The sequence below is a fragment of the Xiphophorus maculatus genome, chromosome 12 (assembly GCF_002775205.1).
Source record: "Xiphophorus maculatus strain JP 163 A chromosome 12, X_maculatus-5.0-male, whole genome shotgun sequence".
Classification (NCBI taxonomy): domain Eukaryota; kingdom Metazoa; phylum Chordata; class Actinopteri; order Cyprinodontiformes; family Poeciliidae; genus Xiphophorus; species Xiphophorus maculatus.
The window spans coordinates 25,298,096-25,319,136 of NC_036454.1; the positions used below are offsets into that span (position 1 = coordinate 25,298,096).

General features: G+C 39.2%; 1 protein-coding gene across 2 annotated transcripts in view; it reads left to right on the forward strand.

The window, feature by feature from the left end:
- lmx1b (LIM homeobox transcription factor 1 beta) overlaps nt 1-7,475 on the forward strand; it is a 65,584-nt gene extending 58,109 nt beyond the window's left edge. For both annotated transcript variants that reach the window (XM_023343038.1, XM_023343037.1), the window contains 4 exons: nt 279-356; nt 723-789; nt 3,679-3,840; nt 6,233-7,475. In XM_023343038.1, coding sequence (XP_023198806.1) covers nt 279-356; nt 723-789; nt 3,679-3,840; nt 6,233-6,390 — 465 coding nt within the window. In that variant the 3' untranslated portion in view covers nt 6,391-7,475. The remainder of the gene's footprint in view (nt 1-278; nt 357-722; nt 790-3,678; nt 3,841-6,232) is intronic.
- Nucleotides 7,476-21,041: the final 13,566 nt, after the last annotated feature.

Genomic DNA, 21,041 nt, shown 5'->3' on the forward strand with positions numbered 1-21,041 from the left:
GCTATCTTCTGTTTCGGCGTTGCCGAGGCAAGGCAGCAGTAACACAGTCCGTCTGCATCAAACATCACACTGAGATGAGGGGGGGGATGCCTGCATAACTTCAGCCCTGAAACACTAAAACAGGAGCAGCAGTCGCTCCAGAACCTTTAGGAACCAATTACCAAAAGGCTCAAAAAAGACAGTACCATTCAGGTTTTACTCCAATCAAATAAAAATCAAAAAAAGTTCTATTTTCTTTTTGTGTGTGATGGTAACTGTATTTCTTTTTTCGTCTTTAGGTTAGGGAAACGTTGGCTGCAGAGACGGGACTCAGTGTTCGAGTGGTCCAGGTGTGGTTTCAGAACCAGAGAGCTAAGGTGAGAGACACCCTACACCAGATTAAAATCCGACTCTCCCCGTCTGAAAGAACAGCTCCGTTCTGTTTGCGCCACTAAATCACCGCAACTATGCGTGTGTTAAACTTATCGCCGCATTCCTCTCGCGAAATGCAGAGAACGAGAGCGAAGAGTTGCAAATCTCGCTTGGTCCTGCATTAAATGTCTACGCCCTCCTCTTTGCTGATGATTATCTCGCGAAAACCTTTGATACTCGACAACGAAGCACGCTGAGATAGAGATTTCAGGCGGTTCACGCAAGGGTGAACAGCGAGGAGCATCCTTTTTAAATTAAAGACAGCATGTTAGTTTTGGGAGTTCTTCACAACTTTGACTCCTTCGTTTCAGATGAAGAAGTTGGCAAGAAGACAGCAGCAACAACAAGAGCAGCAGAATTCCCAGCGGCTCGGCCAAGGTACGACCTTCATATTCTCGGCACCAGCGGCGGCTGTGCGGGGCCTGGCAAATGTTTTCCTACCCCTTGAACCTTTTTTACAATTTGAAACATCCATGCAACATAAAACCATCCATTACTCTCACACCCCTAAATTAAATTAAACAATATCCCAGCTTACAGAACATTGTTCCATCCATTAACTGAAAATGGTAATGGTATCTTACATGCGCAAACTTATGAAGCTGCCGCTGCTGTGATGGGATAATCTGTCAGAAGAACAGCTGTCAGACATGTAGCAAGAAAAAAAGCTACATGCAGTCTGTTTACAAAATTATAACAAGCCATATTGGGAACACAGCAAACTTGTAGATGAAGGTACTCTGGTGAGACGAGACCAAAATGAGACATTTTAACCTACATGCAGAGAGGTTTGTGTGGCTGCCATTGAGGACGCGGTGTCAATGTTTATTCATAGAGGTGGCAACATTATGCACTACAGAAGCTCTACTTCAGTATGGATTGGGAAGCTCATCAGATTTAATGCGAGTATAGATGTTGGTAGAGACGTGCAACCATAAGCTAAAACTATTTAGCTCAGGGGAGCCAAATGCGAATGGATACCACTCTGTTCAGTTTTTTTTTTGTAAAAACTTATTGAAAGCTAAGTATTCTTTTCATTACTCCTTGCGGCTAATATGCCTTTATCTTTTTCTAAAATTAGATCTCAGTGAATTGCAGAGATGTTTGTGTTTTCGCTGTGACAAAATGCGAAAAATGTTTAAGGATGCATGTATTTGCAAAGGACTTTTTAATTAATCTGATCACATTAAACAATTAAACTATTTCGAGTGTTGATGTTTGGAAACCAAGAACTCAGAAATCCCACATTACGTAGCTGTGTTGCACTGTAATCAAATTTGTGTTCAGTGATTACGCAAGGATAACAGATTACAAACATGTCAGCGGGTAAACAAGAGCACCACAGAACAAAGTTGGAAATTGTTTTCCGGAGGCAAACAAAATAAATGGCAGACATCATTTTGTAAAACCGCTGGAAAGTGAAACGTGGGGGGATGGGCTCGAGTACTGAGGCTGTGAGACAGCTTTGTGTTCCTCTTGACACTCAGTCAGCCAAAAGCAGTGTTTGTCAAGGGGAATTGTGGCAGATCTACTGTAGGTTACCATGGAAATGCTAACACGGAGACAGGCGAGCAATCTAGGTATTGGATAGTCGTAGGAGCTTCTCTCAAAAGCAAACAGAGACGGCCCAAGGCGAAAGAACCCTAACCAGCTGTTTTAGACTCTATACCAACAAGGGGCCCCCAATAGCACCAGAGTTGTCTATCAAATAAGGTTTATAAATGCACATGTTTTTGTAGGCTTGTAATTATATGGAAACCTGGTATAAAAATCAATGTGTGGAGATTCGTTGTCATGATTTTGGTAAAATGTGCTTGAAAATGGAAGATGTATTATCACAGGTTGAAGGTAATCCACTTGAACTGGAGCCAGCAGCAAATTGTCAACTTAACAGGACTTAGCTTAACTAATGAGGGTAATGACCTGATTGAATTTCTTTATGAATTAGTTCATATTCACTTAGATTTTTCTTTTACAAATTTAACAACTGATCATTGTTATATCATGTCACAGATTAATTTCCATCTTGAAATCGAACACGCAGTCAGTCAGTGCACTCAGACTGTTGTCGTTTTTAAACATAGAAGCTATTTTAATTGGACTGAAAACAATGTCTCTTAAAGTTCAAAGTACAGGATACTTATACCGAAGACTCTTATCTGGAAGCTTTTTAGTAAGTTCTGTTGCTGGTTATGTCATTTTAAAACAGAATTGGTAATCAGAAAAAGTTTATCATAGGAACCATTAAAACTACAAATCCAATAGAAATCGCAGTATGATGATTATCAGTGATAATTGCGCAAATCGGTCTCTATCTTTTTTCAATATAGGATATATATCGTAAACAGTGAAGTCGATCTGCTAAGATGTTTTTCTAAGTAAACTGGTTTGCTGTTGAACAGAGTAACTTAGAAACAGCCTTGCTGCTTTCAACGGCATCTTTTCATGCTCACCTCAGCTACAGACATGAGCACAGACTACCAAAAATTATGTCAATACTAGGAAATAATAATGATGGCTTTCCCTGAAATGGTCTCAAACAATGTTTCTGAAAGGCCAAATTGGAGGCAATGTGAATTCTGTTGAATAATTTCCATCCTGTACTCAGTCAATACTGGGACAGAATTATTATCAAAATAAGGAAATATGTTTTTCATATCTTTATGTATGCAAACTTTCAACATAGAGCCATCAATGTACAATTCATGGGAGATGGATGTGATTTAAGCAAGGCACAACTAGTTACTATCTAGTTCTAAAGCACAGTCCTATTTAGTTAACTAGAATGTGTGTTGAGAAGAGGTTTGTTTGTCAGGTATTAACACTACTTTTCATGAAGCCCAAATTTCTGGATCAAAATTGTGTTTTTTATTGATCCATTGCAATATTCTGATCTTAAATGTCTTTTTTTTTCTATAGGCGTCAAATAGAAAATTGTCATAATTAAGATAAATAAAGATCTTGAAGACATCAGTCTGTGTGTAATTATTCTATTATTTCACTTAGTGAATTGAGTTACTGCCATAAAGCAATATTCAGATTCATTCAACGTGACTGGGATAATGGTTGGTTATGGTAGATGTATAATTAGTACATGTTTGAAAATTGACAATGCAAAGAGGATGTTACTTAAGGTGTGAATCCAGTTCTTTTTTTTTTTGGAGCCCTACTGCTTTGGACTGACACTCGTTATGTCTTTTTTCCCCCCTTCATTAAAGGTGTTTTATGTAATTACTGTACATGTTTTTGTTTTTCCATTCGCTGCAGAGGTGATGTCCAATCGGATGGAGGGGATGATGAACTCCTTTACACCGCTCGCTCCCCCTCAGCAGCAGCTGGTCACCATGGATCAGAACGGCTACAGCACAGACCCGTTCCAGCAGGGGCTCACCCCCCCACAGATGCCTGGGGACCATATGAACCCATATGGTGAGCATCCACCTCCCAGCGCTACACGGCTCACATGCACACACACACAAGACGAACACATGCCCGTCCCGTAATCAGCCCCATGGCTCCTCTGTGTGGGACATGTTCCCTGGCCACAGCTCCCTGATTTAAGCCGCTCTCCCAGAGGAGCGAGCAGCATCTCCTCCCACATGAGATAACACAACTGTTCCCATAAACTCTCGGGGTTTGAAGTGTGCTTTCAGATCTGTTTAATATGGTTTCGACTCCATGCCTCCACTTCTAAGAGATGCCTCGTCACTGATGATGTTTCCTAATGTCGGCAGAAACATGTGGCTTGGCTTTGAGATGAGATGCACTGCAGTTCGAGGAGGGTGAGATAATGGAGCAGAAGTGGGAAAACAACAAGCCTCCGATTTCTGTTTGATACCAGACGGAATTAAAATGCAAATAGAGGCAGGGCGGGAAAATGAGCCAATCAACGTTTGAGTCCACGGGATGTAACTGGAACAGCACATTTCTGAGTGATGTCCTCAACGTGTCCCAGTGGGACCATTTTCTGAAGTTCATAACTTCCTTATAATTTGCTTCCATTTAGTTCTTCGCGGCAGTAAGAAACCAAATCCCTCGTCTCATCACTCTCCTTTGGTTTGGGGAACAGAACAATATTGGCAAGGCATTAAAAGATATCTCTCAAAACGCTGTCCCCATTTTGTGCAACACTATCATTAAGATCCAGAGTGTAATAAAGTTAACTATTCCCCCCAGAGAAATAACACATTGAGGTTTTTATGAAAGGCGTAAACAGTTGCTATTAACCAGATCTTTTAAGAGGGTGCCCCTTGTTTACATGCTCCCTCGCTGTCCTTCAATCGTCCCAGGGAGGGCAGCAAAAAGTGAGCTTTGATGATATCTAACAAAAGTCTTCTCGCAATTGTGATGACACACAACAGCTATTTCTCAAAGTGACTATTAGTAATTATCATTTTCCAACTCTGCTATAAATCTTAAATACAAGGTTGCTGTGATTTTATAGCCCAGTGTTGTTATTTTATTTTATTTATTTTTTCGTCTGATGTCTCTCCCTCTGAATTGGCAATGCTGGTATCAAGATGTAACAGCTTCGGAACCACCAGTACCCATGTTACATTATTCTGCATCTCTATTGAGTTCCAAAACTATATTTATATAGTGCTGATTCACAATAAACAACGTCTTAAGTCATTTTACAAGACAGATTCAATTTCTGTACATATGTTCCAATTTGATCCAAGTCATAAAATAATGTAGTCAAGTTCTGTTTGTTATGCCAGTTGGTAAAATGTTTTCTATTTAAGGAAACCTGTAGTTGATAGCTTCAAGTTGCTGACTTTTCAGCAATCTCTCCTTCTGAGCGAGCCTGTGGTGACAGAGGCCTGAGTACGGAAATGTATCACCATCTAAGCCAGGCTAATGATGATTCATTAAACTCAAGTGCTGGGTACTTAAAACTAAAAGTGAAACTCATGGCATGACCTACTTTCTGATTACTTTGTTTTCTAATTTTCTAAACACCAAGGAGCACTCATAGGGAAAGCGATTTCTAGAAATCTCCTTCTCTATTTTTAGAGGAAAAAATAAAGAGTGGTTTGTGTTGATGCAGATGAACATTACAAATTTCACACCCTTGATCTCACCACACAATCATGAGGAAAACTGGGAGCACTTCAAAATTGACACGTTTTTCAAACATTTTACAGAACTTTAATTTCTTCTAAATCCACTTCAGTTCCTCATATTTGGATCTGCATGACAAGTTCTACTCAAAGCGCCAACATATATGGAAAAAATAAGAAACAATGTGACGGCGGCTTGAAATGTTCCTGCATACCATTCCACAGAATCAGGGTGTATTAATGAGATGTCAGTCAAAGTGCAGAAGTAGCAAGAGCTACTCAGTTGGAAGGAACTAAATATCACTTCACACTCCTGCTCAGCTGGCTAAGAAAAACATTTTTTTCTTGTTTACATGAAAAATAAAAGTAGTCATGTTACAAGCAGCGTGCCTGTCATGTCAGTGAATATTAGCTTGTTTTTCCGGTGCTACTGTATTGTATTTTTTGTTGTTCTGGTCTTGATAATTTGACTAATAGTGCTTGCAGACTGCTACTAAATTTGGTGTGTACTGTATATGTATATATGATTTTTATAGTTCACGTATTTAAAAAAAAAAAAACAATAAAGAAATGTCACACATATTGAAACTGTCCTTAAAAATGTTTTAGCAGTAGTACGAAATATTGCTACTTTTCTCTTAACAATTACATCATGCTATACATTTTTAGTTAACACCTTGTGGTGTTTTTTAATCTTACTCCAGAACAGGCTTGCTTTGAATTCTGATGACTGATCGCACCATGTCCTCTCTTCACAGGTAACGATTCTGCGTTCCACGACATAGACAGCGACACGTCTTTAACCAGCCTCAGCGACTGCTTTATGGCGTCCTCGGAAGTCAACTCCATGCAGGCCCGCGTGGGAAACCCCATCGACCGCCTCTACTCAATGCAGAACTCTTACTTTGCGTCATGAAAAAGAGTGGAACAAAAATTGTCAGCTTAAAAAAAAACAACAGAGAGAAGAAAAAAAAAACTGCCCACCTCAACCTACGGCGCGATGGCCTGGGGTTCCTACACTACTATGGACATGAAGAGACGACCCCTTCCAGCAGCTCCTGGCTACGCACAGAAGCTAACGAAAAGATAGCTAAACCACTTTGATGTAGGAGAGTGAAGAATGGTGGGGACTTACACAAGACTTAAATATTCTTAGAGATTATTTGGTAGGATTGCTTATTCCTCACTCTTTTCTTTGTTCACTTAAAGAAAACAAGCAGATTCGGAAGCCACTGATGAAAACCTGTCAAACCAAATAATACGCTGAGTTTATACAGTGCATGATCAATTGTAAACTAACTTTTTGTAAGCCCCTCACCGCCCTGCCCCTCCCTGGTTAAGATGTGGTGTTTGGACTATTTCTTCTTCACACTACATGGACTTCCATGTTCACCGTTAGCATTTGATCACTTGCCATAGATTTAGGTATTGTGTTAATAGTATATAGATGCAGCATGTCTGCAAGAGTGACTGTACATTCGTGTGTATGAGCGTTTGTGACGAGAAAGAATCGTGTAGAGGAGTAAAAACTAAAAAAAAAAAAAAAAATTAATAAAATAAAGAGGCGGACGTGTAGGATCAGTGAACTGTAAATAGTTTCCCCGGACAAATTGGATGTGCATGTTAGAAATGGAAAGCATTCTATTTATTTAACTATAACAGGCTCTTGAAGGTACATATTAAACGTGAAAAGCTTTATTTAAAAAGGACAGCTTTTTTTGGAGCAGTTAGTGAGTTCACGAGAATCACATCGCATCTGTATGCCATTTTTAAATATGAAGATTAACCCTTATGTTTTTTTTTGTTGTTTTTTCTGTCTCCCAGCCAAGCTGTAAATGAGCAACATAGCTATTTATTTCATACAGACCATTTTTTGTGTCATTGTCCGATGTACATTCTCAAAATGTTCAAGTTGCTAATTGACCAAAGTTGACTGGTTTGATGAATAAACAATGTCTTTTTTCCTGATAACATTAAATAAATGCCATCTGTGACCATTTACATGTTAATGGTGTTAGCCCAGTATTATTTGTGACTGAAGAGCTCTATTAAAGGTCTTCCAATATATCAGATTATTTTCATTTCTGATATTGGTGTAGCTGTCATGTCAGGAAATGATATGAAATATTACCCTTCATTTTACATTGGCATTCAACATGAGAAAACAGATACCTTTACTCTTCAACTGGCTTATAAGGTAAACACATACCCGATATCAGGGTGGTAGCTTGATTATTGTGACTGATAATTGTGAGCCTCACAGAGCTTTCAGAAGTCATAAATCAATCCATTTGGTCAGCCGTTGGCCTAATTACCGTTCCTCCTCCGGTGTGTGACACGTCCATACGAGAATGAGGATACAGAGGAATAAAGATTTTATGCAGCGCTTGTGAGGTCAAGGAAGTTCAGGTGACACACCAAAACAGCTGCACACTCCACCTATAACCCCTAGGGCTGTCAGGCGGCTGACTTGAAGAACCACCTGGGAGCTTTATCTCTCTCTTGACAGCTTTTCATGTGGACAGGCAAGAGCCCGCCCACTGTCTGTGTAGTCATGTGCGTAAATCGACAAAGTTTGTTCTGAAGTAGTTCAAATGACTAATTCCACACTAATGCATGAACGTAGTCATTTCGGCTACTCTAACTGATTTTAAGGTAGTGACAATAAAAACTGTGACCCTTCCCAGACTTGAACAGCTACGGTAGATTGATATTAACGCTGCATTGGATTTGAGTTTGATCGTAAAGCTCAGAATTTGTGTTCTAGTTGCATTGGGTTTTGGTGCTAACTATGGTAGCAATGCAAGCTGATAAAAGTATATTTTTGTTTCATTCACGAAAGGAACATGTAGTAGTACCATGTGTATCACTGGTTAGAAAGGATGAAAACCAGCAGAAGTCCCAAAAAAACATGTTTCTTACTGCAACTTCCTTCTTACTGCAACTTCCACGATTGTTTCATGTGCTATATTGAACATTAAGAGTGTTTGCAATGACCTCACAAAAAGTACACACTGGCTATCTTGAAATACAAACAACAATCAAAACCATGGCAACACAAAAACATTTACTAAAAAAAGAGCATTTGATATCTGTTCAGTTTGTTAGATCCATACCAGATGTCAACTAGTAAATGTAGGTCTGAATTATAAGTGTCCAGGCTGCCAAACATTTCTTACATGGTTATGGAGAACCACTTGTTGCTGCCAGTGTAGCACACAATCAGTTTGCATCTAGCTGAGTAAGAAGTGTCTCAGTGGCATTTCATCACCCACATGTTGGATATGGGCCCACTGTAATTCATACTGACAAAAACATAGGGCTATGTAGCCTGGAAACATGCTAGCTTAGCTAGGGCGTGAGCTAATTCTAAATTCAGTTGTGTTTTTTTTTTTTGTTTTTTTCAAGAAGTCGGAGCTGGAAACATCACACCTGAGTTTAGTTCTAAGTAAAGAAAAACGATGGGATTGATGGATGTGGAACTCAGGGCTGTCAGATGTCAGAGTTCAGTGGCTGTTCTTGTATTTTTATTTATGAAGATCCAACGTCCAATTCTACCAATATTGGCAATTTAGCACCTTAACACCAGATATACAGTGATAGTGATTCCCAGTCCAAAAATAGTTGGGCCTTGTAGCTTGACTGCTATGCAAGACATGAGCTAAATAGACAAAATAGCTTTGTGTACATACACGTGTCCCTTTGTAAGACATGGGCTCCAGGAGGACAATGGGCAGGTTTGCATCAGGTTTCTTGTTTATATAAGGATTAATCTGTGAAAGACGGAGTAAACACGAATAACAAAGAATCCCATTTACAGTAAACATAGATAGGGCTGCCATGCACACGTTGTGTTTGTGTGGAACAGACAGTACAATTGGCTCAAATTGGTCCTTTTCAAGGCAGCCAGGTGAGATTACAGAGAGGTGTTTTGGTGGAGGGAAGGACTGAAGACCCTACCGCTGACAACGTCTAGAAAAAGTGAGCATAGATCCAAAAGGAAAAATTCTCTCACATTGAAACTTTGGCTAAGTTCCACGTTGCATTTTAGCTATGAAGAATTTGAAAACAATAACCTTTTTGTCATTCAGTTTAACCTTTTTGAGTAATGTCTGTAAATGTGATGGTTTAGAAACTTAAAAAAAAATGTCTATATCGCACTACCATCTATAGATATGCACAGAAATATTTGATACTTTTACCAGCAATTTTGTTGTTGCTTTTTTAAAATTTTTATAAAATATATAGCATGAACTGGATTAATGCAGTAAACTTGCTTTGCACTCAACAGTCTCATAAGGGCAAAATTGTCGATATTTTACACACAGAGGAATAAAAGAGCAAATCTCGATTACTTGTATGGAAAGAGTTTTTCAAGTGAGAAGCCAGGAGGATGAGAGGACTACACCTCTGCAGCTAAGCTTCTAGCCTGCAGTGTTTACTCCTCGTTGCAAACATGGCAGATTTGATCTAAAACCACCTCGGTTGCGCTCATCTAATAATAACTGCTAGATTTCAGCGTCACATAGCCAAGAGAAATTGTTCATATGGACAGGAATGTCTGGGACCGGCTACTGGAAACTGCAACTGAAAAATTGGTAATGGTGGAGGTATTCATCATGACAGAGCTCCCGACTTCAAACATTATTGTCGGACTAACGAGGATGTTGACATAATGTACTGATGTAGACGTTCTGGCCAAACTGAAGTATGGGTTTGGCTATTTCAAACCAGTTATTACAGAACAGTCTGTTCTTGGCTCCTGTTTGCACCATTGTTACCAACATAAAAGTGCAAATGACTCAATCTTGTAGGAACACTTTAAATCTCTTTTCTGCAGTAGATAGTTTTGATAGATGTTAACCGCTTAACCGTCACACCCAGTGACAGAGGTCAATGGTCAAGGAGTTTCACCCAGCCACCTGCTTTGAACACTTCAATAGCTAAAAAGTTAGAAAACCATCAGCTTTTACTATATAGGTTTCACTTTTAGTTAAAAGTACCAGTTTAACTGCACTTACTCATACCTCCTGTACAGACATGCAACAATATTTAAAAGAATATTTTTGTCGTTATTGCAGTTGCATTAAACAGTACTTAATGTAACTGCTGAGCTCACCGCACAGCTTCACCACATGGTTTGAATCCAGTGACTAAACTGGCAACAGAAGAAAGTTGGTGTTTGTATCTGCTGAGTCATTTCTGTCTTTATTTGGCAATTCTGGATTGTTGTTCTGTTGAAAGTGATCCAAACCATTTTCAATTTTCTGGTAGTGTCTAACTGCTTTTTTCTATTTTCAAGAGTTTATCACAGGTTGTTCTCTAACAAACTTCACAAAGTCTTTTAAAGGGAAACAGGCCCCCGTTATCACATATCCACCTGGGTACCCTCGACTATGCCTTCTGTTATACTAATCAAAGCAGGAGAAACTATACAGGAAGTCAGTCACAAACAATGCAGCTAACCAATCATACAATTTCTCTAAGTGGGTGGGTTTTGTAATCATGTTAGTGACAAATTCTCTACTCTGTGATCTTAATCTCACCTAACCAAAGCTCATAGTTCTAGTTAGAGTTCTGGTAGGTTTGTGTTGGTGGGGCATAAAAAGATAGTTTTTTTGTTTTGTTGTTGTTTGTTTTTTCTGGAATGTGGCCCAAAATCCAGGATGCCACTCAGTGCTGCAGTTAGCAGGAGAAATATGAATTGTTGTGTTGTTTGTTCCAGTTCCAGGTGCTCACAATGTGTTTTCAACTATTGCTCTAACTCACACGGGAAGTTTTGAGATACTCTGATCTACTTCAACCTTCCTCTTTTGTTTGAGAGACAGGATCTGATTATCTCAATTATTGTTGAAAGGAAAATCAAGCAAGCACATATTTACATATATGTACAACCTCATTTAGTTTGCCAATCCCCATAGTCAGCATTTATCTCTTGCTCAAGTCCCCTTTGAAGTCGTATTTCTAACTTGCAACGTCACCGTGAACCACAGCATGAGAGTTCAGTATATCTACCTCATTTTTAAAATGCAGTAAAACTTGGACAAACTTTTAATTTGCACAGAAAACAATATTTAGTTGTCACCAGATATTTCTATGCACTGTCTGACATTAGAGCAGCTGAGATGATCAACAATGATTCTGTTTTCCAGTGGTGGGCCGTCAGGGCCTGGAAGGCCTTCTCTGCTGGCCTAAAAATATCTGAATCACAGACTGATGTTAATTATATTTTGTCCATGAATATGTATTAAATAAATCCAAATGGTCTGTCCGCTTCCTTTCATTGCTAGTCCCCTGGTTGCGCTGCTTCCAGACGTGTATTTTCATATTTAAGCATTTAACCAATCACATTTCAGCCACTATTTGTTGCCAGGGTCAAAGAAATCTGCCTGGAGGCCCTGTAGCATAAAATAAATGTCGATCAAACTGTTGCTTCAACCAATCAGATTTTGAGTTGGCGACACCAAGGCCCTCTAGCAGGCGTAACGTCAGCGTATTCACACGCTCTGATTGGCTAGTCAAAGAGCGTACTAGCCAGAGCTAGCAAACTGCGTCTGTAGCGAGCAGCACAAGCAAAGATGTTGTTGTGTTGATTTAATAGCTGGTTTGTCAACCCACACTGGGTGAAGGAGGAGAAGAAATGGATTTGGTTGGAGATTTACTGTCAAAGACATTTTCAAGACGGACTTTTCAAGAAAAGCTGGACATTGTTAAGCAAAGTTTAACAACCGAAGCTAGCAAGCCTGTCACAACCGGGAAAAGGATTTGTCCGCCACTTTCAGTCTACTAACTAAAACTTATGCCAGAAATACGACAGGGCAGGCTGGACTTCCAGCATTAGCTTCGATGGCGATAGAAAAGGATTTCTTCATGGAACTGAAAGGCACGGATAATCTGCACAACAGAGTAATTGAAATCTTCTTGAGGAAAGAAAGGAGGATGGATTTTGTGTACAAATAATCAGGATTTTTGGTGAGTAAAATGTTGCTATATTCCTAAATAATATTGCAATTTTATCAGGTTATTTTTGATGCTTTTTTTATGTGTGTCGCAGCTGTAGAAGTTTTATAGCCATAAAATAGTTATTGAGGGTTGGATTGATTCAGACGGAGCACTACTGAAGGCCTAGGTGTGAAATGCACGGCCCGCCACTGCTGTTTTCTAAATGACAGAAATATTGATTTATTTTTTAAAATTTGGTTAAATCAGAATTAGAATTGCCTTTTACTGTATGACTTGGGCCAAATTTAGGTCTGTTCCTCTTGACAGAAATTGTGAAACTGTCAATGTTTAAGCCAGCCTTGCCAATAGACACGTTTTTTTTAAAAAAGATTTCTTCAAACATTTTCTTCAGCACTGAATTTTGGGTCTTTGCAAAAACTAACTTTGCTGTCTTTAAACCGCCTTGTGTCTAATTTGGTGGTATGCTTACTCTGGATTTACACTTCATGTGCCTATGCTCCGCCCGCTGCACACTTCGCCTCAGTTGCATGGTAAAATCTGATAGCTTATATTTATAAATATACCCATATATTTATTAAAATAGCTTGGATTTCACAAAAAGAAATTTGTTGTGAATTATTTTGAAAGCATGGATGTTGTGGTCATCCTGTTGGTGTGTTGTGATCTTTGTAGATTGACTACACACTTGTTCTGCCATCGGGCAAAAGTTGACTTTCTTCTAATTTTGCTGGATGCTGAAGCGGAGGTGCAATGCACTGCACCACCGTAGTGGTTTCTTCCAGTCCAACTGGCCTTACAATCCAGGTCAGTACAGGACTTGTCACACTATAGATAATAATGCTCTGTCTCCACAGTTCTCTTCCTGAAATCTTGCCATATTTCTTTTTATTTGTCCCACAAATAAGTAGTGTGTTACTGTTTAACTAAGATTTTGTCTTAAATTTATCAGAATAATGATATCAGGATCTAGGCTTACTCAAAATGTCAACAAATTCTCTTGGAAAAATGGTCAACTTAGTATCCTAAGATACAAAAAGTGCCACAAAGAGGGTAACAAGTTTATTTTATGTATTTATTTTTTAAAAGGTGAATGTAAATATGTGTTTAAAGCTTCATAAATCCTAATGTAATGATGTTCTCAGTTGGAAAAGGCCACTAGCTTTGTGCATGTAGAGCTATATTAGATTTGTCTATGCTCTAAATTCAGGTGTTGAATATAGAGAAGCAGGGGAAAGAGGCTGGAGTGAATCAAATTTACGGATTCCAAAATGTTTATTGGATTAGCCGTTTAGGAGCGTCCCTTTACACCTCCTGCTTTCTTTTTTCTTTTTCCACTGGCTTCCGACTTTCCGCAGTTCATGCCCCAAGTCAAGAAAACTGTCAAGAAAATGAATGAAAGTCATCTATGCTGCCACTTATTCACTGGCTCTCAGTTGGACGTGAATCCACTGAAGAGGCTGAGGTAAGTGTGGCCTCGATATGAAAACAGCCACCCCCGAAACCTGAGCTGGAGACACACAAACTCACGGCAAGCCGAGAGTCGCCCTTCAGAGCACTGTTCACACATTTACTCTTCTGCACTTCTGGCACCACAGAGGAAATGAGTCTAGTGACAATATTTTCATTAGATAACCAAAATCCTGAAATTTTCCAACCGGAGACACAATTGTAAGTTTGTGATTCAGTTACACCGCTAGCCTCTCTCGCCGAGCACATGGAAAAACACATGGAGCTCAGTTTATTGTTCGGGGTAATTTAAAGCAAGATTCTGAGTGGCTCGCTAATAAAAGCACAGCATGAACTAGGACAGAAGCTGCACCCTCTCTTCATCAGATCCATTCCACCAGGCCGTACAACATGTAGTTTCAACCGGCCATTGTTTTTGGATTTATTGTAGCTGTAATTGACATTCCAAATTGGCGTTTCTCAACAGTGCATTCACAACAGACCAATATTACATTTTAACTAACCCAACCCAATTAATTGTTGCCTTGCCAAGCCTTTCAGACACTTGTGGCTTCAGCACAGTCTAGATTTCTTTTCATGATTTTGCTGGGTTCACAGGAGTTCACAGCCAGTCTCCAGTGGGAACCGGGGGGAGCTTATGGGTGTTTTCATTGGGCATTTTCCATGCCGTGTGGTTAATTGTTAAGGGAGACTTTTAACCAACGTCTGACACATATTCTTTGAGCCTCGAGGGCCTGTGTATAATCAAATCAGAGCCTGTACCGCAGTTTGGGTCGTGGTGAAGGGGTCGAGCCAAACATCCAAGCATGCCCTCACAGCGGCGTCATACTTTGTTCCGTCAGTCAGAAGCATGACACACTCCTGCCACTGGGTGAAGTGTCATTTGTCTGCTACGGATCCAACAAAGAAAGGGGATTCTACTGTAGGACGCTGCCACGCTGAAACATTTTTGTTTTCATTTTTGTAGAAAAAAATGGTTAAAGTTCCTGACATTCACGCCTGGAGAAAAGGTAGTTGCACTCACGCAGATTTATTCTGGGGGGATTTTTTTCTGTCTTTTGTGGCAAATTTAAACATCTTAGATCATCAAAATAATTTTCATATTAGACAAAGATGACTGGCAGTTTTTGAAGAACAATTTAACTTTTTAAGGAAAAAGGGCCATTTGTGGAAATTTGATTTCACTCCTCTAAAAGGATACAAAGACCCATCTCACATGTGCCCAGAACATCTTGAGGATCCTGAAGACTCTTAGGGAAATATTCTGTAGATTCACAAGATTGAAGTGAAACGTTTTAGAGGGTGTGTCCCGTTATATTGATACAGCATGACAGAAAACATCGTACTGACAGTGAAACATGGTAGTGGTACTGTGATGTTCTGGGGCTGCGTTGCTTTCTGCAGGACCTTAATGATGAGCTGTAAGTGAATGAACTGTGAATCCTCTCTCTCGACTTAAAAAAAAAAATCTGAGGGTCATCACTTTTGACCTTAAGTTAAAGCTCACTTGGATTATCTTAAAAATTAGAAGAGCACCTTTGTGGAAACATAACAACCCAGCAACATTTCCAGTGACATACCTTCAAAGTTCACAAGGAGATTTGTCTGGTAGATCGGGACAAAAAAGGAAAGGAAACCACAACAAAGTCTGAAGTACTGTCAAGGTGGACTCAGTTAAATTATCTCATTCTGTGGAAGCGGTGACCATTTGAACTTCTCCTCCTGAGACATGTAAACACATCGCAGCGACTGCTTTCCTGCCTCCCACCTTTGTTCCTGTGCTGAGAAAGAGACAGTGTGGGATTCAGTTCTCGGTGCCCAGAGGTACGCACAGAGCCCTGGATAGAGATCAGTAATCCCCACCACTATTGGAGTCCATGTGTTTTGGCTTTCATTTTTCTGCATTATTAGTGCTTATTGGTACATGGTCTAGGAATGTGGCCAGGGTGTTTGAAGTCAAGGAGGAAGGTGATGCCAGGGGCATTATCTGAAGGAATGATGACCTTAAGGTCTAAACACAAGCCAGTACGCCTAACCTCCAGGAGCCTCTCCCTTCATGTTGGAATCCAAAGTCCTGCACTCTTTCCAACCTCCGGCACATGGGACGTTACAAATGTGTGATTTTGTCCCATAGCCAAGTAATGCCACTGATATAACATCTCCGTATATGTTATATACTGTATGTGCTCAAAAGAAATCTGTAGCGATATAATTACACATCACCTACCATTCAAAATCCATGGTTTTGTATCATTTAGACGAATCCAAGGGTTTGAAAGTACATTTTATACAACTGATTCCAGATTGCCTTCATCTATCTTCATAAGTAATATGATGGAATATGTGGTGTGTGGCTTTGCACACTTGAGGTTTGATGTAAATAATTTTAAGTGCCGTGGCGTGGCGGTGGTACACAGGTTGAATGTGCAAACCGTGTAAGGAGGTCTTAATCCTTTTTTTTTTGGAACCAGGTTGCTGGGCATTGCAGACTTCTGCCCAGGTTTCTCTTGAAAATGAGATCTAGATCTCAATGGGGTTTGCCTGGTTAAATAAAGGAAATAAAAAATAAAAATAAAAAAACGCAGCTGTCACAGGTTTGAGTTCCGACCCGTTGATCTTCGCCGCATGTCTTTCCCCATGTCTCATAACCCACTTTCCTGTTGACTCACTGTCGAATAAAGGCCACTAGAGCCAAAAAATACAAAAAACATTTTTTTTATAGCTTTTAAACGGTAGAATCATTTATGTTTGAAAATCCTAGGTTTAAATCCCTGGTGTAATTTCTTAATACCTTGCCTGTAGGATGCACCGGGCATCCTACTCTAGATGGAGCAGGGGCAACGTTTCCTTATGCACAAATAACATGTAAATTTAAAGACAATAATGAAAAAAGAACTAGTGTTTCCAGCAGCACACTTCAATAAACTGTTTTCATCTTTCATATTTCAGGCAATAAGAAAGATTACTTGAAAACTTCAGCTAAATTTAGTGCGGTATATTTAAAGTCACTGTTTGTCACAATAATAAATTAATGTCATAGATAGACAAATGCAATAATCAATATGATCTATTACTTTTGGTTATAGTCAGGATGTTTGTTGTTTTGCTGTTAAATAAAAGCAGTTCAGCAGATTACATAATAGTTTTTATTTTTACATAAAAACAGCAGTACTATATTATAACGTTATAACATACTGTTAGAATGTCACACTGACCAATGTCTCATTAAAAGTAGTCATTTCAGTTTATTTTGTCTCATTTTATTTCGTTGTTCAAGGAAAGACAAAAGTTTTGAGAGTTTATGCTCATTGAGATGTTAACCGGTCACTAAATTTAAACATTCGAGATCTGTTTTAAGTAGACTTGGAAACGGTTTAAAAGCTGATCTGCTGCAGGAAGGAGCACCAAGACTTTCTGAGCTGAAATAAATTAAATGTCTTAGACAGCCTTTGCACGACTGGAGAAATAGAAACTTAAATGTGGACTGAGAAAAAAAAAGGAAACGTTGCAAAAGGACAACCCTTGATTGGAGAAAAAAAAAGCATGACAGAGGGGACAACACAACAGAAAAAGAAATAAATCTGTTTTCTGTTTGATCAAATGTGAGTTTTAAAGTACAACATAGACAAAATTCATTAAATGGCTAAAGGAATGGTTTTAAAAGAGAGAATATGTGAGCAGTTATAAAGTTCAGACTGGCATCACCTCAAGAGTACAGTTCAATCTTAGAGCATTATTCAGCAACTTCGCTGAGATACAAACATTATCATGTTCTGAAAACTGAGAACCAACCAGACAGGTTGAAGAACATTGTGCTATTTCAGAGAGGGTGGCCAGTTTATCTGCTACAGCTTTTCAAAACATTTCAGTTGAGGAAAGAAGAATTTTTGTCTGTTTTATATATAACATGACACATACTAAACTCATCTTTATCCATATTTGCGCGCAGTCTGATTTGGTCTGGTTAAAGACACTAGAACTGAGTCTCTCAAGGAGGAGTAGCTCTGCTACAATAGTTCTGATTTGTTCTTTTTCCAGATTTTTATTCATAACTTCTTTGGTTTTTTGGCCCTGTGCAGCTGGAAATGTATCATGATGCATAACCATGGCAACAAGCTATTGTTTTTACAGCTGGGAGTAGCTGATTAGCATCTCCAAAGGTCAAATAATACCCAAACTTTGACCTTCAAATCCCAGAGGAGTTAAAAAGGAGAGTTCATAGATGCAGAACAGGACCAAGGAGCAGAGAGAAAAGGAGGAAGTTCAAATCATTTCTTCCATTGATCATAATGGACAAGAATCACATCTCCAACTCCAGCATCTCTCTGTCTGGCTTTTTAACCATAAAGCCAGACAGAGATTTAAACAGGACCAACAAAATCGTCAAAGGTGGATTTGCAGTGTTTGTCCAACAACTGATGGTGTCATCCAGAACATGGAATATCATTTCTGCTGTCCATTTATTGAGCTGATAGAATGTAATGACAGTCATTAGGCTGTCACACAACAACCATCTTCAGTCAGAGGCCTCGTCAGATTTACTACAAGACTGACTGCTGCGCAGCATCACCATCCACAATAACTCTACTCTTTGGAGATACTTGGATAATACAAGCTGCAACAACATTTAATTCCCCTTTGGGTTAATTGAATGTTTCAATATTTCTGAATTGAATGCAATTAGATGAATTGCATTATTGTTGCTCAATCGCGAGCTGCAAATCTATTTTTGATTTTTCTTTTCAATGTCGCCTGAAAATTCAAACCCAGCTCAGGTTTATTGGTTAATGTCACCATTGTTTGGTGACATTCTTCTGGGGGAATGCTTTTGAGACCAGAGAAGATGTTGCTCACACCGAGATTACTTTTGTTTTACAGAGAAATGCCCTCTGGCAGATATAGACCCTATTGACTCTCCATTGTACATTCTCCATCACTAGTTATCAAAGCTGCCAATAGTCTTTCTCGGGTTTTGGGTCGATATTCAAAGGATTTATCTTTGAGTCCTTCTGAATTAGAACATTTGCTACTAGATGATGGTCTCTGTGAAAATGGGTTAATAATTACAGTAGCAACTTGACTCCCAAATTTTTGACGGGAGACAAAAGCATCTGGAGTACTTTGTGTGGTCACTGCTGCAGCACAGGCCTACTTTCTTCCAAATTACTGAATTTTGACACTGAGATGAAAGTTTTGCTCAAACGTCTGATACGCAGCCCCCCCCTTAGATGGATTTAACGAAACATTACCTTATTCACTGTTCACAGATGTCTTTATTGTACAATTCGAATTGTCTTCCATCTACAGTCTGTAGAGTCCCAACTAAATGAAGCATCTCAGAGATGTGTGACATTTCAGAGTATTCCCCTTTCTTGTTGTCATCATCTCTGTTTGTGAACTCTTATCTAAAGTCACAATGGGTCCTCAATCCATCTTCCTTCTGAAGTGAATCATTGGAGAAAGGACATTGACTCATTGATAATGTTTGAAAAGATGCTAGGATGGTTACTTCAATGAGAATAGTCACAATAATGTAAAAGGCATGTCTCTTTCAAGTGAGACCTGGCCAAGAACACCCACTGTTACTGTCATGATCTGTGTTTTTCTGTGTATTTATTTGGAGTTTTCTGTGTCTCTGTGTTGTCCTGTTCTCACCTCGATTACTCCCAGGTGTTTCTCGTTTCCCTAATTACCTCCTATGTATTTAGTGTCACCTGTGTGTCTTTGTTGGGTCCTTGTCTCTTTTGGCGTCTAGTCTGTCAGTCCGTCGTCTCGTCCGTTGTTTTACGGTTGCTACTGGCGTCGAGCCGTGGCTTCCGCTCGGCCGTGCTGCCCGTTTGTTTTGGACATTATTGGACTGTGTATTCTGGATATTCATCATTAAAAACCATCATTTCTCACTTCAACCTGGGTCTACAGCGTCTGCCTCACCAACTTCACCCGCACCTTATGACAGTTACAAGGTACAAACTAAAAAGGTTTGAAGGAACATCTTACAAGGAAAAGGCCAAACTTAAGATTAGTCATTGGGCTCTTCAGTTAAAGAGCTTTAAACTGTCACTGAAAGACAAAAAGCAGGACACTTTAGTACGGTTCAAGACCTACTGGTGTACTTAACAAAATTCATGGGATCATGAAGAAAGAATATTGGGTGGAAACACTGACATTACAAAGTTAATTCTTAGAGGCAAATGGGATTAGCTACAGGGTGGCTTAATGACAACAAAGTCAATGTTTGGAATGGTCATCACAATGTCAATCTTAGTCCAATAGAAAAATGTGGGTGCAGAGTAGAAATTGTGTATATTAACAAGACAGTCTCCAAACATGAATCAGTTACATCACTTCTGTCAGCAGGAATGGATTGAAACTCCATCCAACTATTGTGACAAGGTTGTGGAAGGAAACCATTTTGACCTGAGTCATACAGTTTTAAGGCTAATCTGTCAAATACAAGAAATATATTTATAGAAAGTAATAAAAATTCTCTAATAAAAATGTTCTCTAGTGTTTATGTCATGTAGCAGAGAGAGGAAATGTAGTCCCAGTTGACCTGAGAGAGGAAATCTGTGGTCCGATTTAAAATTAGGTTAGCTGTCTTTTTATATTGTATATAGGCGTATCAAAGAAAATCACAATATTATTGAAAGGTTGATTTGTTTCAGTGACTTGACTGGAATGCATTATATGGGTTAATTGCACACAAACTAATTTCAACCCATTAACTCAGTTAATTATTTAGATTTTACACTAACTATCCTTAATTAGTTGGAAGCATAGATATATACATATACACACATACTGGCTCTCTTTTGAGTTAGACAAAATCCGCAGACTGCGCATACCTTATCAGGTGAGCGTCACATATAAAACAGTTCAAGGTAAGCGCTGTATTGCTTCCCACTGAGTAGTTTACTGTACATTGAGTGTTTGCATTATTTACCTTTGAGTGGACGTGTCCGGCAGATGTCAGCTTTGAGTCCGCAATAAGTCCACCGCGAGTACGAAAGGACCTTCTGGCACCATGTCTTCCCTTGTTGAAACATCTTTTACAAGTCAAACTGGTGATATCGTCATGTTGACAAGACATTGGGATAAAACATTAGACTCAGCAGAGCTTAGAGCTATTGTTACTAG